Source organism: Panulirus ornatus, chromosome 57, assembly GCF_036320965.1.
Source record: "Panulirus ornatus isolate Po-2019 chromosome 57, ASM3632096v1, whole genome shotgun sequence".
Lineage (NCBI taxonomy): Eukaryota > Metazoa > Arthropoda > Malacostraca > Decapoda > Palinuridae > Panulirus > Panulirus ornatus.
The window spans coordinates 24976529-24996539 of NC_092280.1; the positions used below are offsets into that span (position 1 = coordinate 24976529).

General features: G+C 51.9%; 1 protein-coding gene across 4 annotated transcripts in view; it reads right to left on the minus strand.

The window, feature by feature from the left end:
* Nucleotides 1–20011, minus strand: part of jing (AE binding protein 2 jing) — a 420486-nt gene that overhangs the window by 74128 nt on the left and 326347 nt on the right. Inside the window, exon 1 of one of the 4 annotated variants that reach the window (XM_071694773.1) lies at nt 6830–8093. The exons of 1 other annotated variant lie outside the window; for it this stretch is intronic. In XM_071694773.1, the coding sequence (XP_071550874.1) occupies nt 6830–7875 (1046 nt within the window). In that variant the 5' untranslated portion in view covers nt 7876–8093. Of the gene's footprint in view, nt 1–6829; nt 8094–20011 lie in introns of those variants that run through there. 2 more of the 4 variants (XM_071694772.1, XM_071694776.1) reach the window with 2 other exon arrangements.

The following is a 20011-nucleotide window of genomic DNA, read 5'->3' on the forward strand; positions in this document are numbered from 1 at the left end:
CTGTACAGAGTGTAATCAGTTTTACATTGGGCAAACTGGTAAGGTTCTTAATATCTGGGTTTAACGCCATAAAATAAAGTGTTAGGCATGGTTGAGAACCCGCTTCACTACTTGTACATTTCAAAGACTTTGGTCATCAAAATGGATAGAACAGTGCTAAGGTTATCGTCTCAAATAACTCAGTTACGGATAGAAATCCTATGGAATTTTATCTTATCAAACAAGGCAAAAATATCAATATGCGTCAAAATGTTGGCTTAAGTAAATGAAAAAAAAACTTTAAAAGTGAAAAAGAAAACATTGTAAATTCGTTTCCTAGACCAGAGGTTAACCTGAGTTTGTGACTTGAGAGAGAGGTGAGGGGTGACCTGTGCCCTAATCCCTTCACCTGTTTCTTAATTCATTCGCCGGCACCGTCCAGCGGCGGTTGGCATATAATATTCTGGTTCTCTTTATCCGTATTCAGCCCTGGCGAGGTAATTGTGCGACAGAGCTTGACCCTTCGTATTTCCCGTTTCCTTGTGGGTTTACCTGCTCGTGTGTGTGTGTGTGTGTGTGTGTGTGTGTGTGTGTGTGTGTGTGTGTGTGTGTGTGTGTGTGCGTGTGTGTGTGTGTGTGTGTGTATACATATATAGAAACAGTAGAGGTGCCAGTATGACCCCCCTAGGGAACAGAGCTTTCCACCCAAGAGACACCATATGTTGCCAGAGTTACATCAACTTCCTGTGATCGACTGTTAGTTAAGAAAAAAAAAATAAAGTTGTACACCCATCTTCCTACTATACTAAGTACTCCCATTTTACACATTCTGGGCGCTATATAATACCGTAGTTGCATCTTTAAAAAGGTTTTTCACGAAGTCTGTGTGCACATTCCATAGCAACGTGTGTCCATATCGTCTTCGAATCGCACTGGTCAAGAAAATGAGGCAGGTACGACTTTCTCGACTTCATACCATGACGCCATGGGTCACGTACACCCCCATAGCGGGGTCTGGTACCTTACTTCCGCTGGCTTCGGAAGCTATCTTTCCCCCACAGGAGGGTCTGGTAACTTATGTGTATACCTTACGATGGAGTCGGAGGTCTCCTAACTACACAGTCCAGTCTTGAGACCAGGCTATCGTGTCGCCCCACCTCTGCTCACTCGAACTGTTCGTGTCCGCGATCCTGAGGCCCTACGTAACCACTAACATCCTTGGCTGGTCCGGTACACCCGACAGATTAACCTCCGTCATCATATACATTACATAGAGGAACGCGGAAGACTGGGTGTGAGGAGAGAAGAGGGCGGCACCAGACTGGAAATGGCGTGGCACAAAGTCGGGGCTCCAGACATCCACCTAATGAGCCAGCGTCGAGCCGACGGCGGTCCGGAGTCGTGAGAGAGGACGCCTCTGGCGGCGATACCAGACGGAGTGGGCGACGCGGGGGCAAGGCGGGCAGAGCAGAGCAGGGCGGGTAGGCAGTACGGTCCGCGGAATGCAATATTCACACGCACACTTCCCCGACCTCAAACACACTTTGCCTGATTACTTTATCACGTCGCGCAGACACGCACTCACTCATCTCCTCCTCCCTCCTCCCCCTACACACACACACACACTCACTCCTGCCTCCCTTTCCCACTCCAAACATTATGTAATATGACGCTACAGTTATGAACTGCACCGCACTTAACCACTGCGAGGTGAACGGCTTCGGTAATAAGACAGCAAACCGGACGTTTGAACTGTGGCGGGAGAAAGCCCCTCAAGGTTAAGTCGTCGGGGGAAAGCCCCTCAAGGTTAAGTCTTAACACGAACCTTATACCTATGTGCGTGGCGGCCACGTCTTCCATTAGAGGGTGGGTCTCCCCTCAGAGGGTCAGGAGGAACAGAAAAGAAAGATACAAAAAAAAAAAAATAACCGGGAAAGTGAGAGAGGTGGAGGGCAGTAGTGTGTGTGTGTGTGTGTGTGTGTGTGTGTGTGTGTGTGTGTGTGTGTGTGTGTGTGTGTGTGTGTGTGGGTGGAGGTCGACAGGAAAGAAGGCAGCGGCGAAGTAGACGGCGACGGCTGTCAGACACCACTCTCCCTCCCTCCCTCCCCCGATCTCCCCCAGCCTCACACGGAACACCTGTACTGCTTGCTGTGCTGGGCTGCAGGTTATTAGGACGAAGAGAGGGAGGGAGGAAAGGTGGGGGATGGCATGGCGAGACGAACCTCCAGACAGAACATTCTCAGGACAAACCACAGTAAGTTGATTATATCTTGAAGTACACACACACACACACACACACACACACACACACACACACACACACACACTACATGAGGATCTGGGAAGATAGGAGAGCCGACTATTACTGATAGGGTCTCTCTTCCTCATCTCCCCCTTCTCCCTCGTCCCTGCCTGGGGGACGACCAGACCAGGCTGGGCTGCGACGGCGGCTCTGCCCGTTAACAGTGTGGGCACCTAGGCCGGGGGAGCAACCTCGGGAAAGGTTCTGGGAGACGGGTGTCCACAGGAGCGAGTCAGGACTGCAGGGAGGCCCCGGGAGAGAGAGAGAGAGAGAGAGAGAGAGAGAGAGAGAGAGAGAGAGAGAGAGAGAGAGAGAGCGAACATGACGATATGATGTCCAGGTAACGCGACCCGATACCGGCGGATGGACGACGAGACACAGACCGACCGCCCCGACAACCGTCGTGGCAACGACGAGGTAACAGGAGATCGGTTTGTGTGGTACTGCTAGGGGGAACGGGGGATGTGGTAGTGGTGGTGTTGGTGGTGGTGGTGGAGATGGGGTAGTGGCAGCCAGCGGTGGTGGTAGTGACTTAGTGGTGGGTCATGGCGGCGGTAGCGGTGGCGAGCACCCTGGTGATGGCAGCGGCAGGCGTCGTGGTAATCCTAGCCAGGGAATGTGCAGCGTCAGCAGTTGCCCCCTACCCCGCCGTGGCCAACATACCGACCGACTCCGCCACGCCACACCCGCTCCTGCACCCACGCCTCCTCCCTCCCATACACCCTAACCCCCCACCCAAGCACCCCTCCTCACCACGCCGCCGCACCTACATCCCACCACACCTACACCCAACACCTCCCCGACCTCCTACACCCACAGACCCACGCCCTCTAGACAAGGGGGACCAAAACTGTGACGCCACCACTGATCGCATCCCCCAGACACAACACCTCTCCACCTGTTGGCATCAACTCCACCCACCCCCTCCGTCTTGCGCGTCAACGTTGTGACGAAATATGCAAATCTCAATCACAGACCGCCTGACCTACATTCCTTATCAGCATTATATAAGAAAACGGAACGGGTCACGCCTTGTGCTGTCACGCCACGGATCCGACCTACACCGCAACCATAGAAGCTTCCCGTACGACTAGGCCTACTACCATGGAGCTGCGCTGTTCTGCACACACACACACACACACACACACACACACACACACACACACACACACAATACTTGCCTCCGTATCAATACTTCTTGTCTTAAAGTACTAAATAGCTTGGCTCGCTCTCGCTACATTCAATTGGATTCCCCAAAACCCATAAAATCGAAATACCACTTATACTAAATGGTTTAGGAAAGTTTACTGTGTGAGGGTCAGAGAGGTGGGGGTGTAAGGTGTGTGTGTGTGTGTGTGTGTGTGTGTGTGTGTGTGTGTGTGTTGGGGGGGGGGGTTGTTGCTACCGCCTAGCTGGTGTAGGGATGGTATGTACACAGGTGGTGATGGGGAGCGGGGGGGGGGGTACTACTTACACACCCGGCATTTCTGTACACATCTGGATGTGGCGTGAGTCAACAGGAGCCACACATGGCTTCCCCTCCCCACACGCGGAGGGCAACGGCGACTCAGTAATCAGTAAAGTACAGTAATCAGTGCAGTACAGCTGTGTAATCAGTACAGCGAAGTAATCAATGCAATACAGTAACCAAACAAGAACTAATTACAGGCCATGAAAGCTGGCGGTGTACTGAACAGCACAGATAGGGTACGGTACCGTTGTGTTCAAGGATCGTACCGTCGTGATCAAGGTGTCGTACCGTCGTGCTCAAGGATCGTACCGTCGTGCTTAAGGATCGTACCGTCGAGTTCAAAGTGTCATACCGTCGTGATCAAGGTGTCGTATCGATGTGTTCAAGGATCGTACCGTCGTGTTCAAGGGATCGTACCGTCATGTTCATGGAACGGTACCGTCGTGTTCAAGGATCGGTACCGTCGTGTTCAAGGATCGTACCGTCGTATTCAAGGATCGTACCGTCGTGTACAAGGATCGTACCGTCGTGTTCAAGGATCGTATCATCGTGTTCAAGGATCGTACCGTCGTATTCAAGGACCGTAACGTCGTGTTCAAGGATCGTACCGTCGTGTTCAAGGATCGTACCGTCGTGCTCAAGGATCGTACCATCGTGTTCAAGGATCGTATCATCGTATTCAAGGATCGTACCGTCGTGTTCAAGGTGTCGTACCGTCGTGATGAAGGTGTCGTACCGTCGTGTTCAAGGATCGGTACCGTCGTGTTCAAGGATCGGTACCGTCGTGTTCATTAGGAGTAGGAATCACAAAGAGACAGCTACGTCCGCTTTCCATCACTATACAGACAAGTAAACCTCCATCTGGATGCCTGGGCCGCGGGGGACAGACTGGGCGATCACAGGCCGTGAGGAAACTTCATTACTACTTATCGCAGCGCAAGAGGGGGCGTGGGCGGGGGGCGTGGGGGGCGTGCGTGCGGCAGCAAACAGGTAAATGGATCTACCTCACATGTACAATCAATTTATAACGATGAAATGAATAACCCTAATGTTCATAAAGAATCGTACCCTTGTTCTCAAAGTAATCGTACCGTCGCGCTCAAGGTAATCGTACCGTCGTGTACAAAGTAATCGTACTGTCGCGCTCAAGGTAATCGTACCGTCGTGTACAAAGTAATCGTACCGTCGCGCTCAAGGTAGTCGTACCGTCGTATACAAAGTAATCGTACCGTCGCGCTCAAGGTAATCGTACCGTCGTATACAAAGTAATCGTACCGTCGCGCTCAAAAGAATCGTACCGTCGCTCTCATTGGAATAAACGCACCGCTGTGCCCAAGGGACCTTAAAATCTCGTCTGCAGAACACAGCAGGGGACCACCGCCCCGCTTCCGTGTGTGTGTGTGTGTGTGTGTGTGTGTGTATCAACCACACCTAATCCCCCACTTCAAGACCTAAAATAAATATCGTAAGTGAACGTGACCGCTCAAAGTCTGGCTGTTAATCCGCCGGGAACACAATAAATTCCTCTCCACACATCCCACACTGTCGAGGTGTTCCATCATCAGGCGTGACAATGTGAGGTAACCAACCAACCAGCGACACGTTCACAGGGGGGCCGGGCCGGGCGGCTCCGTTTTCTATATCAATATATATATATATATATATATATATATATATATATATATATATATATATATATATATATATATATATATATATTGTTTTATAATTATATAATCTACCAAAAGATAGAGGAATTGTTTTCTAATTCATATAATCGACCAAAAGATAACGGGACAGTTTTCTAAGTGATCTACCAAATGTTAAAGGTCAGGTTTCTAAAAACAAAAACACATATGAGAAAAAACTATGAAAAAATAATAAAATCTGCTAAATGTTAGCGGTCAGTTTTCCAAAAAATGAAAATAAACAAGCTGGATGTTAGCGGTCAGTTTCCTAAACACAAGACAAGCTAGATGTTAGCGGTCAATTTCCTATATACAAGACAAGCTAAATGTTAGCGGCCAGTTGTCTAAAAACAAAACCTGCTAAATGTTAGCGGTCAGTTGTCTAAAAAACAATACCTGCTAAATGTTAGCGGTCAGTTGTCTAAAAAACAATACCTGCTAAATGTTAGCGGTCAGTTGTCTAAAAAACAATACCTGCTAAATGTTAGCGGTCAGTTGTCTAAAAACAAAACCTGCTAAATGTTAGCGGCCAGTTGTCTAAAAAAAAAAAAAAAAAAAAAAGAATGAAGCAGCTAAATGTTAGCGGTCAGTTTTGCACATACACAGTACTACTACTAAACCACACGAGTTATGAAGCGTAAAACTAGTTAAAAGTGAAGATTAATGACTCGTAATACTATTCATATTTTTTTGTTCTGTTTTGTTTTGCTTTTGGAATGGGAATATGGACGCATGCGTGTGCAATTACCCTTGCTATGTGTGCGTGTTAAGGGGAGAGAGTTTCACACTCGTGTTACCACGTCTCTTAACTTCGTATATGTGTGCCATGTCTTTACACCTGTGGGTGTACACACACACACACACACACACACACACACAAGTACACCTGACAGGTCCCCATTTGTCGAGCAGCCCCCGAAGGAGGATGAACAACTGGGATTGCCTGTGAACCGATTGCCGCGTCCAGGATTCGAACCCGGGCGGGCCCGTGCGCGAATTATGGTCAGCGACGCTAACCAACACAGCAGAGAAGCCCGTGTGTGTGTGTGTGTGTGTGTGTGTGTGTGTGTGTGTGTGTGTGAATACACCATCAATTTCAACAGTATGGTGAGAGAGTTCTGCAATCATAGAACCCCATCTCTTTGTTTCCTTAGATTTTGCGATTAAATTGGGGTAGCGCGTGGCGCTCACCACATGGAAATCTAAGTGTTCAGAACAATCAATCAGTTACGCGAGGTTGTCGAATATTATTACATACACAATGGAATCCAGTACCAACATACATCATGGGGCACAGCCACAGAAACCATTCCAACCCTACAACATACCATTAGCATGAACACCACACACACACACAGACACATGCCTGCCGGGGGCGTCCTCACTCACAATCTGACTCTCTTCTTGCCCCTCCCGCCTGTCGAGGGGACTCCAGGCAACCTGCAGATTCCCTTCAATGGTTTCGCTGAGGAGGAGGCGGCTGGGGCCTTCCTCACCAGCTCCTCCTGCGGTGCTGCTGCTGTCTCGACAGCGCCTTCTTCGTAGGCTGTTGCTATTTTCTCAAGGCTCGTGGTCGGTGTCCCTCGCCCGTCGTCGCCCACTGCAGCGTCTCCAGTCTGGGAGGAGGTGGTCTTGGTTCTCGGGCCTGTCTCCTGCGCTCCTCCCACAGCAACACTCGCACAGGAATGTGAGGGGTTGGGTTGTGAGTAGACCCTCCTCCTGCACCGGGTCTTTGTGAGGCGCGTCTGTCTGGGATCAGCGTGGCCCCACGTGTCCCGCCAGCAGTGTGTGGTCGCTGTGCCACACACGGCTGTGTATGGCGAGGGCCGCGGCGCGTGGTGCCTGTAGGGAGAGGCCTCACAATCGTCGCCGTTTTGCTTGGCAAATGACCTCCGGCCACTCCCTCGTGTCCTGTTCCTTCCACCTGCAGTTCTCTGGGCCGACCTGGTCACTGTGTCACCTGTGGCATTGCCTTTCCTCCTCCTTTTCTCCTCCTTGTGTGGTGGTGTGAGGGTGGGGCCTGGGCCGCCGCCACCGTCTGCCGGAGCCCTAGTCTGGGTACGGGTTCGTCTGGTCCTCGCTGCTCCACCTGCCGTGCTCCTTGCGTCACCACCTCCCGCTTCCCTCTCTTCTCTCCACCACCCTGGCGAATCACCTACGCTTTCCTCCTCTTCTTTCCTGCCTTCCACCACCACCATTCCTTCCCTTTTCCTCCTTTTGGCTATCAATCTCCTCCGTTCCACTCCTTCGCCATCGCCTTCGCTTCCCATTCCGTCGTCTCCGACAGCGTCGCTTCTCCACACACGTCCGTCCCTCGTGGTCACCTCGTCCTTCCCCTTTCCGCTGGGTGTCTGGACTTCGCCGTCTGGCCGACACCTCACTACCACCTTGGCTAAGGTGCCACGCTTCCTCCGCCTCAAGCCTCCCTCGTCCATCTTTATACGTCCTGGGACACAAGGGGAGGAAGGTTAGTTCTTCGCCTTCCCCCTTCGACTGTTCCTTTATTGGCGCATCTGACACTCACTCAGGTGAAGTCCGGGTGACCGACCTGTGTAGGTCATGTGCATCTCGTTATTCTTTACTGGCGTTTGACCAACGCCCGTGCTTTATTGGAAGCCTCCTCGTCTTTGTTATCAAACTTTATTGACAACGGCAGGTCGTCACTAACGGTGCCATTATCCGGAACTCCCTGATTTGCTCGTTACAGCTTCGCTGCCGATCACTGAGCCTCTGCAATAAACTCAAGTTACCCGTCGTTCAAGTCAACCGCTCATAAATATAACATTATCGTCGCAACAAGCCGCAGTAAATCACTTACAAGGATGTACGACGGACGTGTACGGCAGGATAGGGGGAGGAGGAGGAGGAGGAGGAGGAGGTTTAGTCATACATTGAATGGGAGAGGGGCGTGTGGCCTCCTCCTCCTCCCTCCTGCTTGAAGGGGTTGAAGCCAGTCAACCCTGAACGGCAGCCAGCCGCTCAACCCCCCCCCCCCCCCCCAACCAGCCAGGTATATATGGGACGGGAGAGGGAGGGAAGGGGGGGAGGGGGGAGGTTGAGATCCCATCTACCTATAGATGTGGGAGAGGAGGAGGAGGAGGGGGGGGATGGGTTGAGAAAGGGGTTCCCAGCCACTTATGGGTGTGTGTGTCTGTAAAGGAAGGGGGAGTAGGGGGGGAGGGTTCTTCAACCACGTGCCCACGACACCTTGCCACGTGTGTGTGTGTGTGTGTGTGTGTGTGTGTGTGTGTGTGTGTGTGTGTCTTATGTCGGTTGTGGAGGCTTGATTCTACCACCACTGCTCCCCTTGACACCTCAAGCAGCTTGACTGATCAGTGGTACAGTACAGATCTGCCCCACACCGGGCACTAAGGAAGGGGTGTGGGGCGGAGAGGGGGTTAGAAACAAACCCCTAAAGCAGCATATGGTAAAACACGGAAGCTAATGGGACTTGTTGTACTCACCACCACATCCGTGACGACCTTCTCCACTACAGTTTGCCTCGCACCACCGCTACTCACCACCACCAACACTACCTCCACACAGCCTTCTCCACCACAGTTTCCTTCTCCCTCACCACCACCACATCCATACAGCCTTCTCCACCACAGTTTGTCTCTCTCCTACCACCACCCACACTCTCACCACCATCACCACCTCCACACAGCCTTCTCCAACCCAGTTTGCCTCTCCCTTCCACTACTACTCTCTCACCACCACCTCCTCCTCCTCCTCCACACACCAGCTGTGCACTACAACACCACACCCAAGAACCCTCTGGGCATACCTTCCCTGCTGATATTCATTCCTAATCTAACATTTATAGTGGTCTTTAACTGGCCTTCCTACACCATACATAATGCATGACAGGGCTGCCCCCTCCCCACACACACCACCACCACCTGCCCCCACACCGCGTCCACAACTCTGGTTGTTGGGGGGGGGGGGACACGACACGACTCTACCCCCGCAGTTCCGTCTGGGGCCAGGTGAGCACACACACACACACACAACTGCACGTTTTCTATTCTTCCTGTGGCATCTCTCTGGACGTGAGAGATGAGGCAAGACATACCTTCGTGTCTCTCAAGAAGCCAATCAATAAATGTATCTATGAACAAATAATAATAATAATAATGATAATAATAATAATAATAATAATAATAATAATAATAATAATAATAATAATAATAATGATAATAAAATTTAATTTCACAAAGGCGTTTCAAATAGCAATACAATAATAATTTAAGGGAATATGTATTTTGTAGGCTACCAGCCTACATGGGCCGGGTCAGGCATGGCTTACAAATGGCTAAGAATATATATATATATATATATATATATATATATATATATATATATATATATATATATATATATATATACCCGTCCATGGAGATACTGACTCATAACAAAGTGTACAAAGAGAATATCTGCATCGCTATGTAGCACCGCCCCCTGATGTGGCAACACTGTATGCCACATACGTCAGCACCAACACCACTACGGCGCTATCAGCCAAGTACCACCACCAGGACTGCGAGCGCACCTGGGGTCCACGCCATCTGGCTACTGGGCAATACTACTAGTAATGAACCACGCCAGGTATGCACAACAGGTGGCCAACCACTCCCCCCCCACCCCTCTCTGTCAACATCTCCCCCCCCCCATCCCCAACCTCCCTTAACATACGACTCCCTTCAAAGTTACCCCCAACATACTCACTCACCCCAACACACACACACACACTCCCCTCCCAAGCCTACAAACTTCCTTTTGTGCCTAACATACTTCCTCCTACTCCTAACACACTCACCCCACCCCCTAACATACTCAACTTACCCCAAACATACTCACATCACCCCTAACACACACACACACACACACACACACACACCCAACCCTTAACATACTCACCCCACCCCAAACATACTCACCCCACCCCAAAGATACTCATCCCTAACCCATCATGCTCACCCCATCCCTAGCATATTCACCCCGCCCCTACCATACACCACCCCTACTCGAACACACTCACTCCAGACCCCCAACAGACTCCCTCGCACCCCACCACACACTCGCCCGACGGTCGCCAACTCATCGTTCGTGACAGTAACCCAAATTAATGTCGCCCTTATCACCTTATCTTATCATTAGCCACATTTTCTTACTCGCGTATCATCCCTACTTGCATCTTACTGCATCGCATCCACTAAACATATCGTCATCCCAATTATATCAGCATGGCAGCCAATACCGTATACTTCCGTTCATAGCCGCCTCGCTGTACTCTTATATTCGCTATACGTGGTAAGCCTTTACCCTGCTATACATCACGGTGCGTCGCTATACATTACTAGAATTCGCTAAACTTTATGATGCTATACGTTATATCATACCTCGCTATAAATCGTAGCAACTCGCTATACCTTACTCTGCCCTCATTATACGCTATACATTTTTTCTCGCTATACCTTACTACGCCCTCGCTATATCCTATCTCTGCCCTCGTCATACGCTATACAATGCTCGCTATACCTTACGACGCTCTCGCTATATCCTATCTCTGCCCTCGCCATACGCTATACAATACTCGCTATACCTTACTACGCCCTCGCTATATCCTATCTCTGCCCTCGTCATACGCTATACAATGCTCGCTATACCTTAAGACGCTCTAGCTATATCCTATCATTACCTCACCGTGTATTACAATACCAAGCTATACCTCAATATATCCAGGCTATACACCATCAAGGCTCGCTATACTTCATCATTCCTAACCATAAATGAGATGCTATAACTCATCACTCCTCGCTATACCCTTTACCATATCTCGCTATACTAACACGGGACCGTCTTCTGCCCAGCGTTTACAAACATACAGTAAATCATCAACGTTTTACAAACTGCAGAACTAACGGATGACCGAGCAGTGTTTACAAACAGTTCCCCCCCCCCCCACACCCCCTCCTGTACACACTGATATATTTCTTTCTTTCATACCAGTCGCCACTTCCCGCATTAGCGAGGTTGCGTTAAGAACAGAGGACTGGACCTTTGAGGGAATATCCTCACCTGGGCCCCCCCTCCGTCCCTTCCCTTGGAAAATTAAAAAAAAAAAACGAGAGGAGAGGATTTCCAGCCCTGTGGCAGCATCAAAAAACTTCTCGATGTATCATTGTCTGACTGACTGACTGACTGACTGTCTGACTGACTGACTGACTGCTTGGCTTCTCTTCTTAATACTTCATCTACGTCTTGTTGCTCCCGTTGTACGACTGTCTTGTCACTGCATGTTTGCCTCGTGCATCATCATCAGCAGCAGCAACAACATTAGCAGCAGCAGGATTAGTAGGAGGAGGAAAAGGGAGGGAGTTGGAGTTTATTTAGGCGGCAGCAGCAGCAGAGTGCATGGGAATGCCGTTGACACTGATATATATATATATATATATATATATATATATATATATATATATATATATATATATATATATATATTTTTTTTTTTTTTATACTATTCGCCATTTCCCGCGATAGCGAGGTAGCGTTAAGAACAGAGGACTGGGCCCTTGAGGGAATACCCTCACCTGGCCCCCTTCTCTGTTCCCTCTTTTGGAAAAAAAAAAAAAAAAAAAAAAAAAAAAAAAACACCATCATAAACCACAAACATGCGCAGCAAATACTCCCCATCCCGCCAAACTATACTGCCCATCCCACGACATAACAAAGGGGGAGAAGGACCTCGTTGTATCTCATCCGTCTTCGCATATATATATATATATATATATATATATATATATATATATATATATATATATATATATATATATATATATATACAGATAGATATAGACATATAAACACCCACACATATAAAGATACACACGAAGACACACACGGTCACGTACGCACGCTATGCACATCCACTCGCTGTGTACACACACACACACACACACACATACACACACACACACACACACACACACACACACACACACACACACACACACATGAACGCACGCACGGCCGCACACCCCCAGGCATACAGTTAATACCGACCACCACAACGAGAGAGAGAGAGAGAGAGAGAGAGAGAGAGAGAGAGAGAGAGAGAGAGAGAGAGAGAGAGAGAGAGAGAGAGAGGTGCGGGCGGAGCACCACTTATAGTTAGTACTGGAGGCCGTGACGCCCCCGTGTACCTGGCGACCTCCACACACACACACACACCCACAGTCTCCCTTCCTCCCTCACTCACCCCCTCCCTCACTGCTGACGACACCCACCGTGAGCCACACAGTTCATGCCTACCACTTCACCACACTGGGGGCCACATCACCAAACCCCCCAGTCCCCTCTTAGCGAGGTCTTTTCCCCCCTCTCTGCCACAGTGGGCCCCCGTACACCACACCACCACTGTGGTATGACCACCGGCGTAGCGGCGTCCCCCCTCCTCTCTGCGTCCTGGTAATTTCCTCCTCTGGCCGCCCGCTGCTTGCCTCCCCCTCCTCCTCCCGCTAACGTTGTTCTCCCGCCTGATATCCTCCCCTCCCTCGCTGTTCCATCTATCCCCTCCCCCACCAACCCCTACTCCCCACTATCACATTTCCCCTTCCGCATCCCGCACCCTATCTCACCTTTGCTGTGAACCCACCGCAAGTGGCTCCCGCCGCCGCAGCCAACCACCTCCCTCCCTCCTTCCATCACTAGCCTCCCCCTGCAACACTCGCCACCACCACCACCACCACACCCCAAGCTAGACTCCCCGCCATTCTTCCCGTGTCCACCAACGTCTTCCTTCCTTCATCTCTCCACCCGTGCATCCCGTGCCGATGGCTCCCTTCCTCCTCCTTCGTCGACCCCGAACGGTCGCAGAGGTTTCATTCGTCTCTCTTCCTCGTCCATCCGCACGGCTGTCCTCGTCATCCACTCTCCTCATTACATCCTCAATTTCAATCCCCCACCCCCCTATTTTTTCCCACCTCATCTCTGCGTCACGTTGACCCCGCCACCACTCCTGTAGGTTCACCCACCTCCCCACTTACTCTCATCCTGTTTGTTTCTTACTCACCCACCCTCTCCCTCCCCCTCTATCTTGCCTCCCTCCATCCTCCCTTAAAATCGGTCTTCATGAGGCCCATCAACCCTCCCCCCCCTAACACCAACAAACGGGCCACCCTCTCCTATCTACTTCCGACCGACGCATATCCCGTGCCTTCCATATCTTGTATCCCACACACCCCTTCCACCATCTCCCACTCTCCCTTTCCACCATCTCCCACTCTCCCTTTCCACCATCTCCCACTCTCCCCTTCCACCTCAATCACTTTACGTATTCCTCAAGCTGGTCGTGGAGACGAGGGGGCTCGGTGTGTGTGTGTGTGTGTGTGTGTGTGTGTGGGAGGTGGGAGGTTGCAGTGCATGTCAGTAGCGGCACACACACCCCCCTCTCCTCTCACATCTCCATCTGGCGGGACCTTTAACATCACCCCTTGCTTCTCCGATCAGTCGGACTGTTTTGAGACAGCGTACCGCACACGCCTACACCTCCGCGACCAGCCAGCCAGCCCCCGCGAGCTACAAACTGGCAGATCTCAATCGATTAATTGAGGGAGAGATTTCTGAGGTTCTCCACCTTCAGAATGCTCCTCGTACTCGCCACCTCTAATCTGATCAACCTCCCTGGCCCTCCTAACCCACACCTTCCCCCCCTCCCCCTCGGGATGTTTACACAATATCTTTTTTTTTTTCCCTTATGGTGTCGATAGAGGACGGTGTACGATCTCTTGTTTACATTCTAACTCGTCAAATCCGGCCCGCTAGCCTGGAGAGGTGACGTCAGAACACAATGAGCATCACAGTGTACAGGGGTTGTATAGTACGTCTGGTGGGGGGAGAGGGCGTCGTGGCGATCGCCTCTGCCCCTCTCTCTCTCTCTCTTCTCTCTCGTCGACGTAATGCGACCACGAAAATCCGTTCCGTGTAACGTTAAGCGCTGACGAGGAAGAGGAGGAAGAAGAGGTAGAGGAGGAGAAGGAGGAGGAGGAGGAGGAGAGGAGGAGGAGGAGGAGGAGGAGGAGGAGGAGGAGGAGGAGGAGGACGACGACGACGACGACGACGACAGAAGACGGCGTCCGGGTAACCGTTGATCTTTAAGGGTTGAAGTGTTGGCTCAATGAACAGTGATTCTCACTGCTGCTTTAGTGCCTCGCTCAGACCCTCCTCTCTCTCTCTCTCTCTCTCTCTCTCTCTCTCTCTCTCTCTCTCTCTCTCTAGCTGCCATTCGTGCGTGTGCGTATGTGTGTGTGTGTGTGTGTGTGGGGCGGTCCTCCTCTCCTCTCCTCAGTGGGCCACTGGTACTTACAAGTCCTTGGCCTGGATTCTATATATGAATGGGTTGTGGGAGTAAATTTCTATTCTTTAATCATTATCTGTGTCTCGTCTAGTCGGGGGGGGGGGGTTCCTTTACGGATGACGCGTGCATTAGGGTCGGGGGTGTCTTCCTCGGGGTGTCCTCCTCGGGGTGTCCTCATTGGGGTGTCTTCCTCGGGGTGTCCTCCTCGGGGTGTCTTCTTCGGGGTGTCTTCCTCGGGGTGTCCTCATTGGGGTGTCTTCCTCGGGGTATCTTCCTCGGAGTTTCCTCCTTGGGGTGTCTTCCTCGGAATGTCTTCCTCTGAGTCTTCCTCGGGGTGTCCTCCTCATTGGGGTGTTCTCTTCGGGGCGTCCTCCTCAGGATGTCTTCCTCGGGGTGTCCTCCTCGAGGCGTCTTCCAAATCATCTTGACAGACTTGCTTTCTCTCTACTGTGACTGACACACCCTCTTCTGCACCTCTCTCTCTCTCTCTCTCTCTCTCTCTCTCTCTCTCTCTCTCTCTCTCTCTCTCTCTCTCTCTCACCCCGCCGCGACTCTCCCTCCCCCCCTCCCTCACTCCTAATAATCACCCCCCTCGATCTTCTTCCTTCTCCTCTCCCCTATCCTCCCTCCCTCCGCCCCTCTCTCTCTTACCCTCCTGTCCCCTGTTCTTCGGCTCCCCGCTCCCCCCGACCCGGTACTATCTCCCCGTTCCCTAAACACCCCCCCACACTCTCTCTCCCTCCCTGGCCACTCCGCGTCCCCTCCTCTTTATTACCATTACTGCACCTCCTCGCCAAACATTAATTAACATCTCCGTGGGAGTCGGCCGTGTTAATGTGCCCCTCTGAAACATTCTCCCACTTGTATGCTAACTGGAACCCCTCTTAACCCACGCACCAAAATGAATAAAAAAGATATACGTGTGTGTGTGTGTGTATATATATATATATATATATATATATATATATATATATATATATATATATATATATATATATATATATATATATCAATTACACATTTCACCTTTTCCACAGACGTATCACTTAATAAGCTGGCAATGCTGTGTGCTTTTTGGGGTCGTCAGGAAGGAGGGATAGTAGGGGTGGTGGTGGTGGGGCTACGAGACCTGGTGGGGGGAGGGTGGGGGGCACTAGAGCTGGTGGAGGGAGGAGGGGACTACCACACCACCACGAACCCTGCTGGAGGAGGAGTCGTGGTTCACACCAGACGAGGGCGATTACCACGGTCCCTGCTAGAGGAGACTACGACCCCTCCCACCAACGACGGATTACCAACCACGACCCCTGCTGAAGGAATAGACCTCCACCATCACCACCACCACCACACACTCCCTCACTGGTGAGCCCCTGAGCCCACACACACACACACACACACACACACACACACACACACACTCACGTCTGCCGCACTACCACACACGTAGCATACCAGGTGTGTGTGTGTGTGGCACCGCCAACACACACACACACACACACACACACACACACACGGGGAATGTGTCCCCCGCACCTCACGTGACCTCAACCATTACTTTACGATGGTCCCTGTGGTCTTCTACCCTGCCCAGTTGGGTTTCAGACCACCCCGTCTGCCGCCGTTGGCCCCCTCGCTCACGCCAGGCTTTGGGTGGCTGAGCCTCTGAGACACCTTCGTACGGCACAGGTCAAGTCGACACGTCTGGCGTTGCAGAGAACAGTCTGGGGGAGCTTACAGTTGTGGGCGGGAGGTTGAGGTTTTCAAAGGCGTCACTGTGCGTGTGTGTGTTAAAGATGCTTCCCCGACGTATTTACCAGATCTGGGACCTTTCGCTGCCTGTGGCTCTGCGTCGACACTATGGGGTCATGCTGGGCCGCCATCCTGCACAAAAAGGGGATCAGTCCAGTGGGCGCTCACGGCTCTCGCCATCGACGTGGCCCAAAGTCAACACTGGCCGCCCATACAGCCCCGAGGCACACCAGCCCTGCAGTGCGGGAGGGAGGAGGAAGGCCCTGTCTGCCGGGACGGGTGGGCCTGGGCCAGCCCTCAAGCACAGGGATCCCTCAGTCACTAAGCGGAAGGTTTGGGAGAGAGAGAGAGAGAGAGAGAGAGAGAGAGAGAGAGAGAGAGAGAGAGAGAGAGAGAGAGAGAGAGAGAGAGAGAGAGGTGGAGCGCACGCTGGCACCCATCCCTTCCATCCGCCGTGAACGTAAGCACTTACCACTCACCACAATAACACGGGGCCGAGTCATCATCTCACGCACTCGCGATGCTCTCACTGTCACCCCCTGGGGGAGTGAGGTTCTCCCACGGGGGTTCCCATGTGGTCTTCGCTTGGTCGTCTACCCCGCCACACCACCAGGTCTCGGGTGTGCGCGAGAGGAGCAGCGAACCCGTCACCACCGTAACAGCAGTCCGTCACACTTCGCTTGAAGGTCTCCCACCATCGGTCTTGGGAGGTTCGTATCCTACATACTGACTACATATTAACCCCCACATTCCCTCTGAGGCTCAGTCCTCTGTTCTTAGCGCTACCTCGCTAACGCAGGAAATGGCGAAATCGGAATCATACCGTCTCTGTTTACCCGTTACATCAAAACCGTTTGTTTACCCGTTATATTATACTGTTTATGTTTACCAGTCATAACATGTTTCTGTTTACCCGCTGCATTATGCCGTTCCTGTTTACCCGTTACATCATAATTTTGTTAACCCATTATATAATGCCGTTTTTGTTTACGTGTTACATCGTATCGTTTCTGTTTTCTATCATACCGATCCTGTGCACCAGTTACATTACACCGTTTCTAGTTACGTTATAACATCCTGTTTCTGTTACCCATTACGTTACAGCCTCCTCTGTTACCCGTCACACTACGCCGTTTTCTGTTTACCCCCCCGTTGCATCATAATTCTATCAACCCATTACACCGTTCTGTTTACCCGTTACAACGCCGGTCACAACAGACGTACACATCATTAGGGCCCGCGGGGATTTCTTTAACACTCTGACATTTCCCCCCTTTTGATCACATCTGTTCAGCCCCCCTTCCCCTTCCCGGGGAAAGAGGGGTAAAGGAGGGGAAGGGAAGTGAGGGGGGGGGGGGCAACGGACTGCTAAAAGAGGCGAGAGCCACATGTTTCCAGCGGCGGCGACCCGCCCGCCCGCGCCCGCTCCAGCAAGAGGCAATCCAGCTCCTTAAGATGCCCAAACTGGCCGGCCACTCTTGACCTGTGAGGAGCAAGTGTTGTTGGTGGTCGACAGGTGAGGATATGCTCCCCGCTGATGGCTTCCTCCCCACATCTCTCCTCCCTCCTCCTGTGGTCAGGTTAGGTTAGTGGGCGCGAGGAAGGTTGGGGTGTGGTAGGGGAGGAGGAGGTAAGTGATTTGGGTTGTCTGTTGGAGGTGAGTGTACCGTAGAGGTGTACCGTATGGGGGGTGTATCACATGGGAGGTGTACCTTACGGGAGGTGTACCGTATGGGAGGTATACCACATGGGAGGTGTACCATATGGAAGGAGTACCGTACGGGAGGTGTAACTTGCGGAAGGTGTACCGTATGGGAGACGTACCGTACTAAAGGTGTACCGTATTGGAGGTGTACCGTGTGGGTGGTGTACCAAATGGGAGGTGCACCGTATGAGGTGTACTGTATGACAGGTGTAACGCATGGGAGGTCCACCGTATGAGGTGTACCGTATGACAGGTGTAACGTATGGGAGGTCCACCGTATGATGGGTGTAACGTATGGGTGGAGTACCGTATGGGAGGGGATGCATCACCTCCCTTCTGGGGCTCCGACAGGCTGACATAACGCCGGGGCTGCTGCTGGGTCCTGCGCCGTCGAGTGTAAAAGCTTTTGTGTACATCGAATTTAAGGGGCTTCCAGCAGTGGCTGCGGCGGTGACAACGGCTGGGCGAGGCGGTGACAACAACAGCAGCAGAGCGCAGTACCGCCAGTAGGAGTAGCACGAGGCAGCTGAGCGCAGTAGCACCTGCAGTAGCAGAATCAAAAGGAGGCAGCAGAGCGCAGTACCGCCAGTAGGAGTAGCACGAGGCAGCTGAGCGCAGTAGCACCTGCAGTAGCAGAATCAAAAGGAGGCAGCAGAGCGCAGTTCCCCAAGAGGAGAGGAGGAGGAGGAGGAGGCAGAGCGCAGTTCCACCCACAGCAGCAGGAGGCAGAAGTAGAAAGTAGTACCACCAACAGCATTAGCAGCAGCAGCGGCAGGAGGCCAGCAGCTGAGAACAGTACCCACCACTACCAGCAGTAGCAGCAGGAGGCAGCAGCAGGCAGCAGGGAGCAGCAGCAGCAGTAGCAGGCAGCAGTACCAGCAGCAGCAGGAGGCAGCAGGGAGCAGTACCACCAGCCTGGCTACTCCCGGTCGCCCTTGCAATCAATACTCGAGCCATACAGGCAACCAGCTTTTATCCTCCCATCTGCACTACCATGAGAACCATGCCCCCCCTCCTCTCCACCACCTCCTCCACCACCATATCTCCCACACCAACCATGCCCTCCACCACGTCAGTGAGGCACGACCAACATCCACGACCACGCCCTTGGGAAACACTTGGCCATGTTTTCCACGAGGGGACGACGACCCCTTGCCTTATCCATGTCCACAACACCATCAGACACCACGTCACCTATAACCACGTCCTCTAGAGCATCCTTCTCCTCCTCCTCCTCCCTCACCCACCACCACCTGACCCCATACAACCACATCCTCACACCACCAGGACCGTGACAAGCCCCGCCATAGCATAACCACACCAACCAAACGTTGATCTCCCTCCTCTTGACGCCACGAAATGGACGACCAACCCCCACCACACACCATCATGGCTACTGGCCTCCGTCACGCACGATCACCGTAACACCGTAACAATGCACCACGTCACGTCTCCAAAATATCATCATCATCATCGTCCACCATCGTCGTCGTGGTAGCTCACCTCAACCACTCCGGCTCTGTCGCTGTTCCTCGTCTGATCAATTAGGCTGTTGGACGCCACGGCCCCTAGACGCTTTACGTAAATATATATATCCCTCCCTCCCCATAGCTTGGCTAATGAATAACTACCATCAAACTGAACTATTGTACTACACGGAGCTGTGCCTGGGACGGGGATGGAACGGAGAGTCCGCTACAATGTTACGAAGGGACGTAACGCAAGGGGGGGATGGCTGGCTCCTCGTAACGCCCCTCCC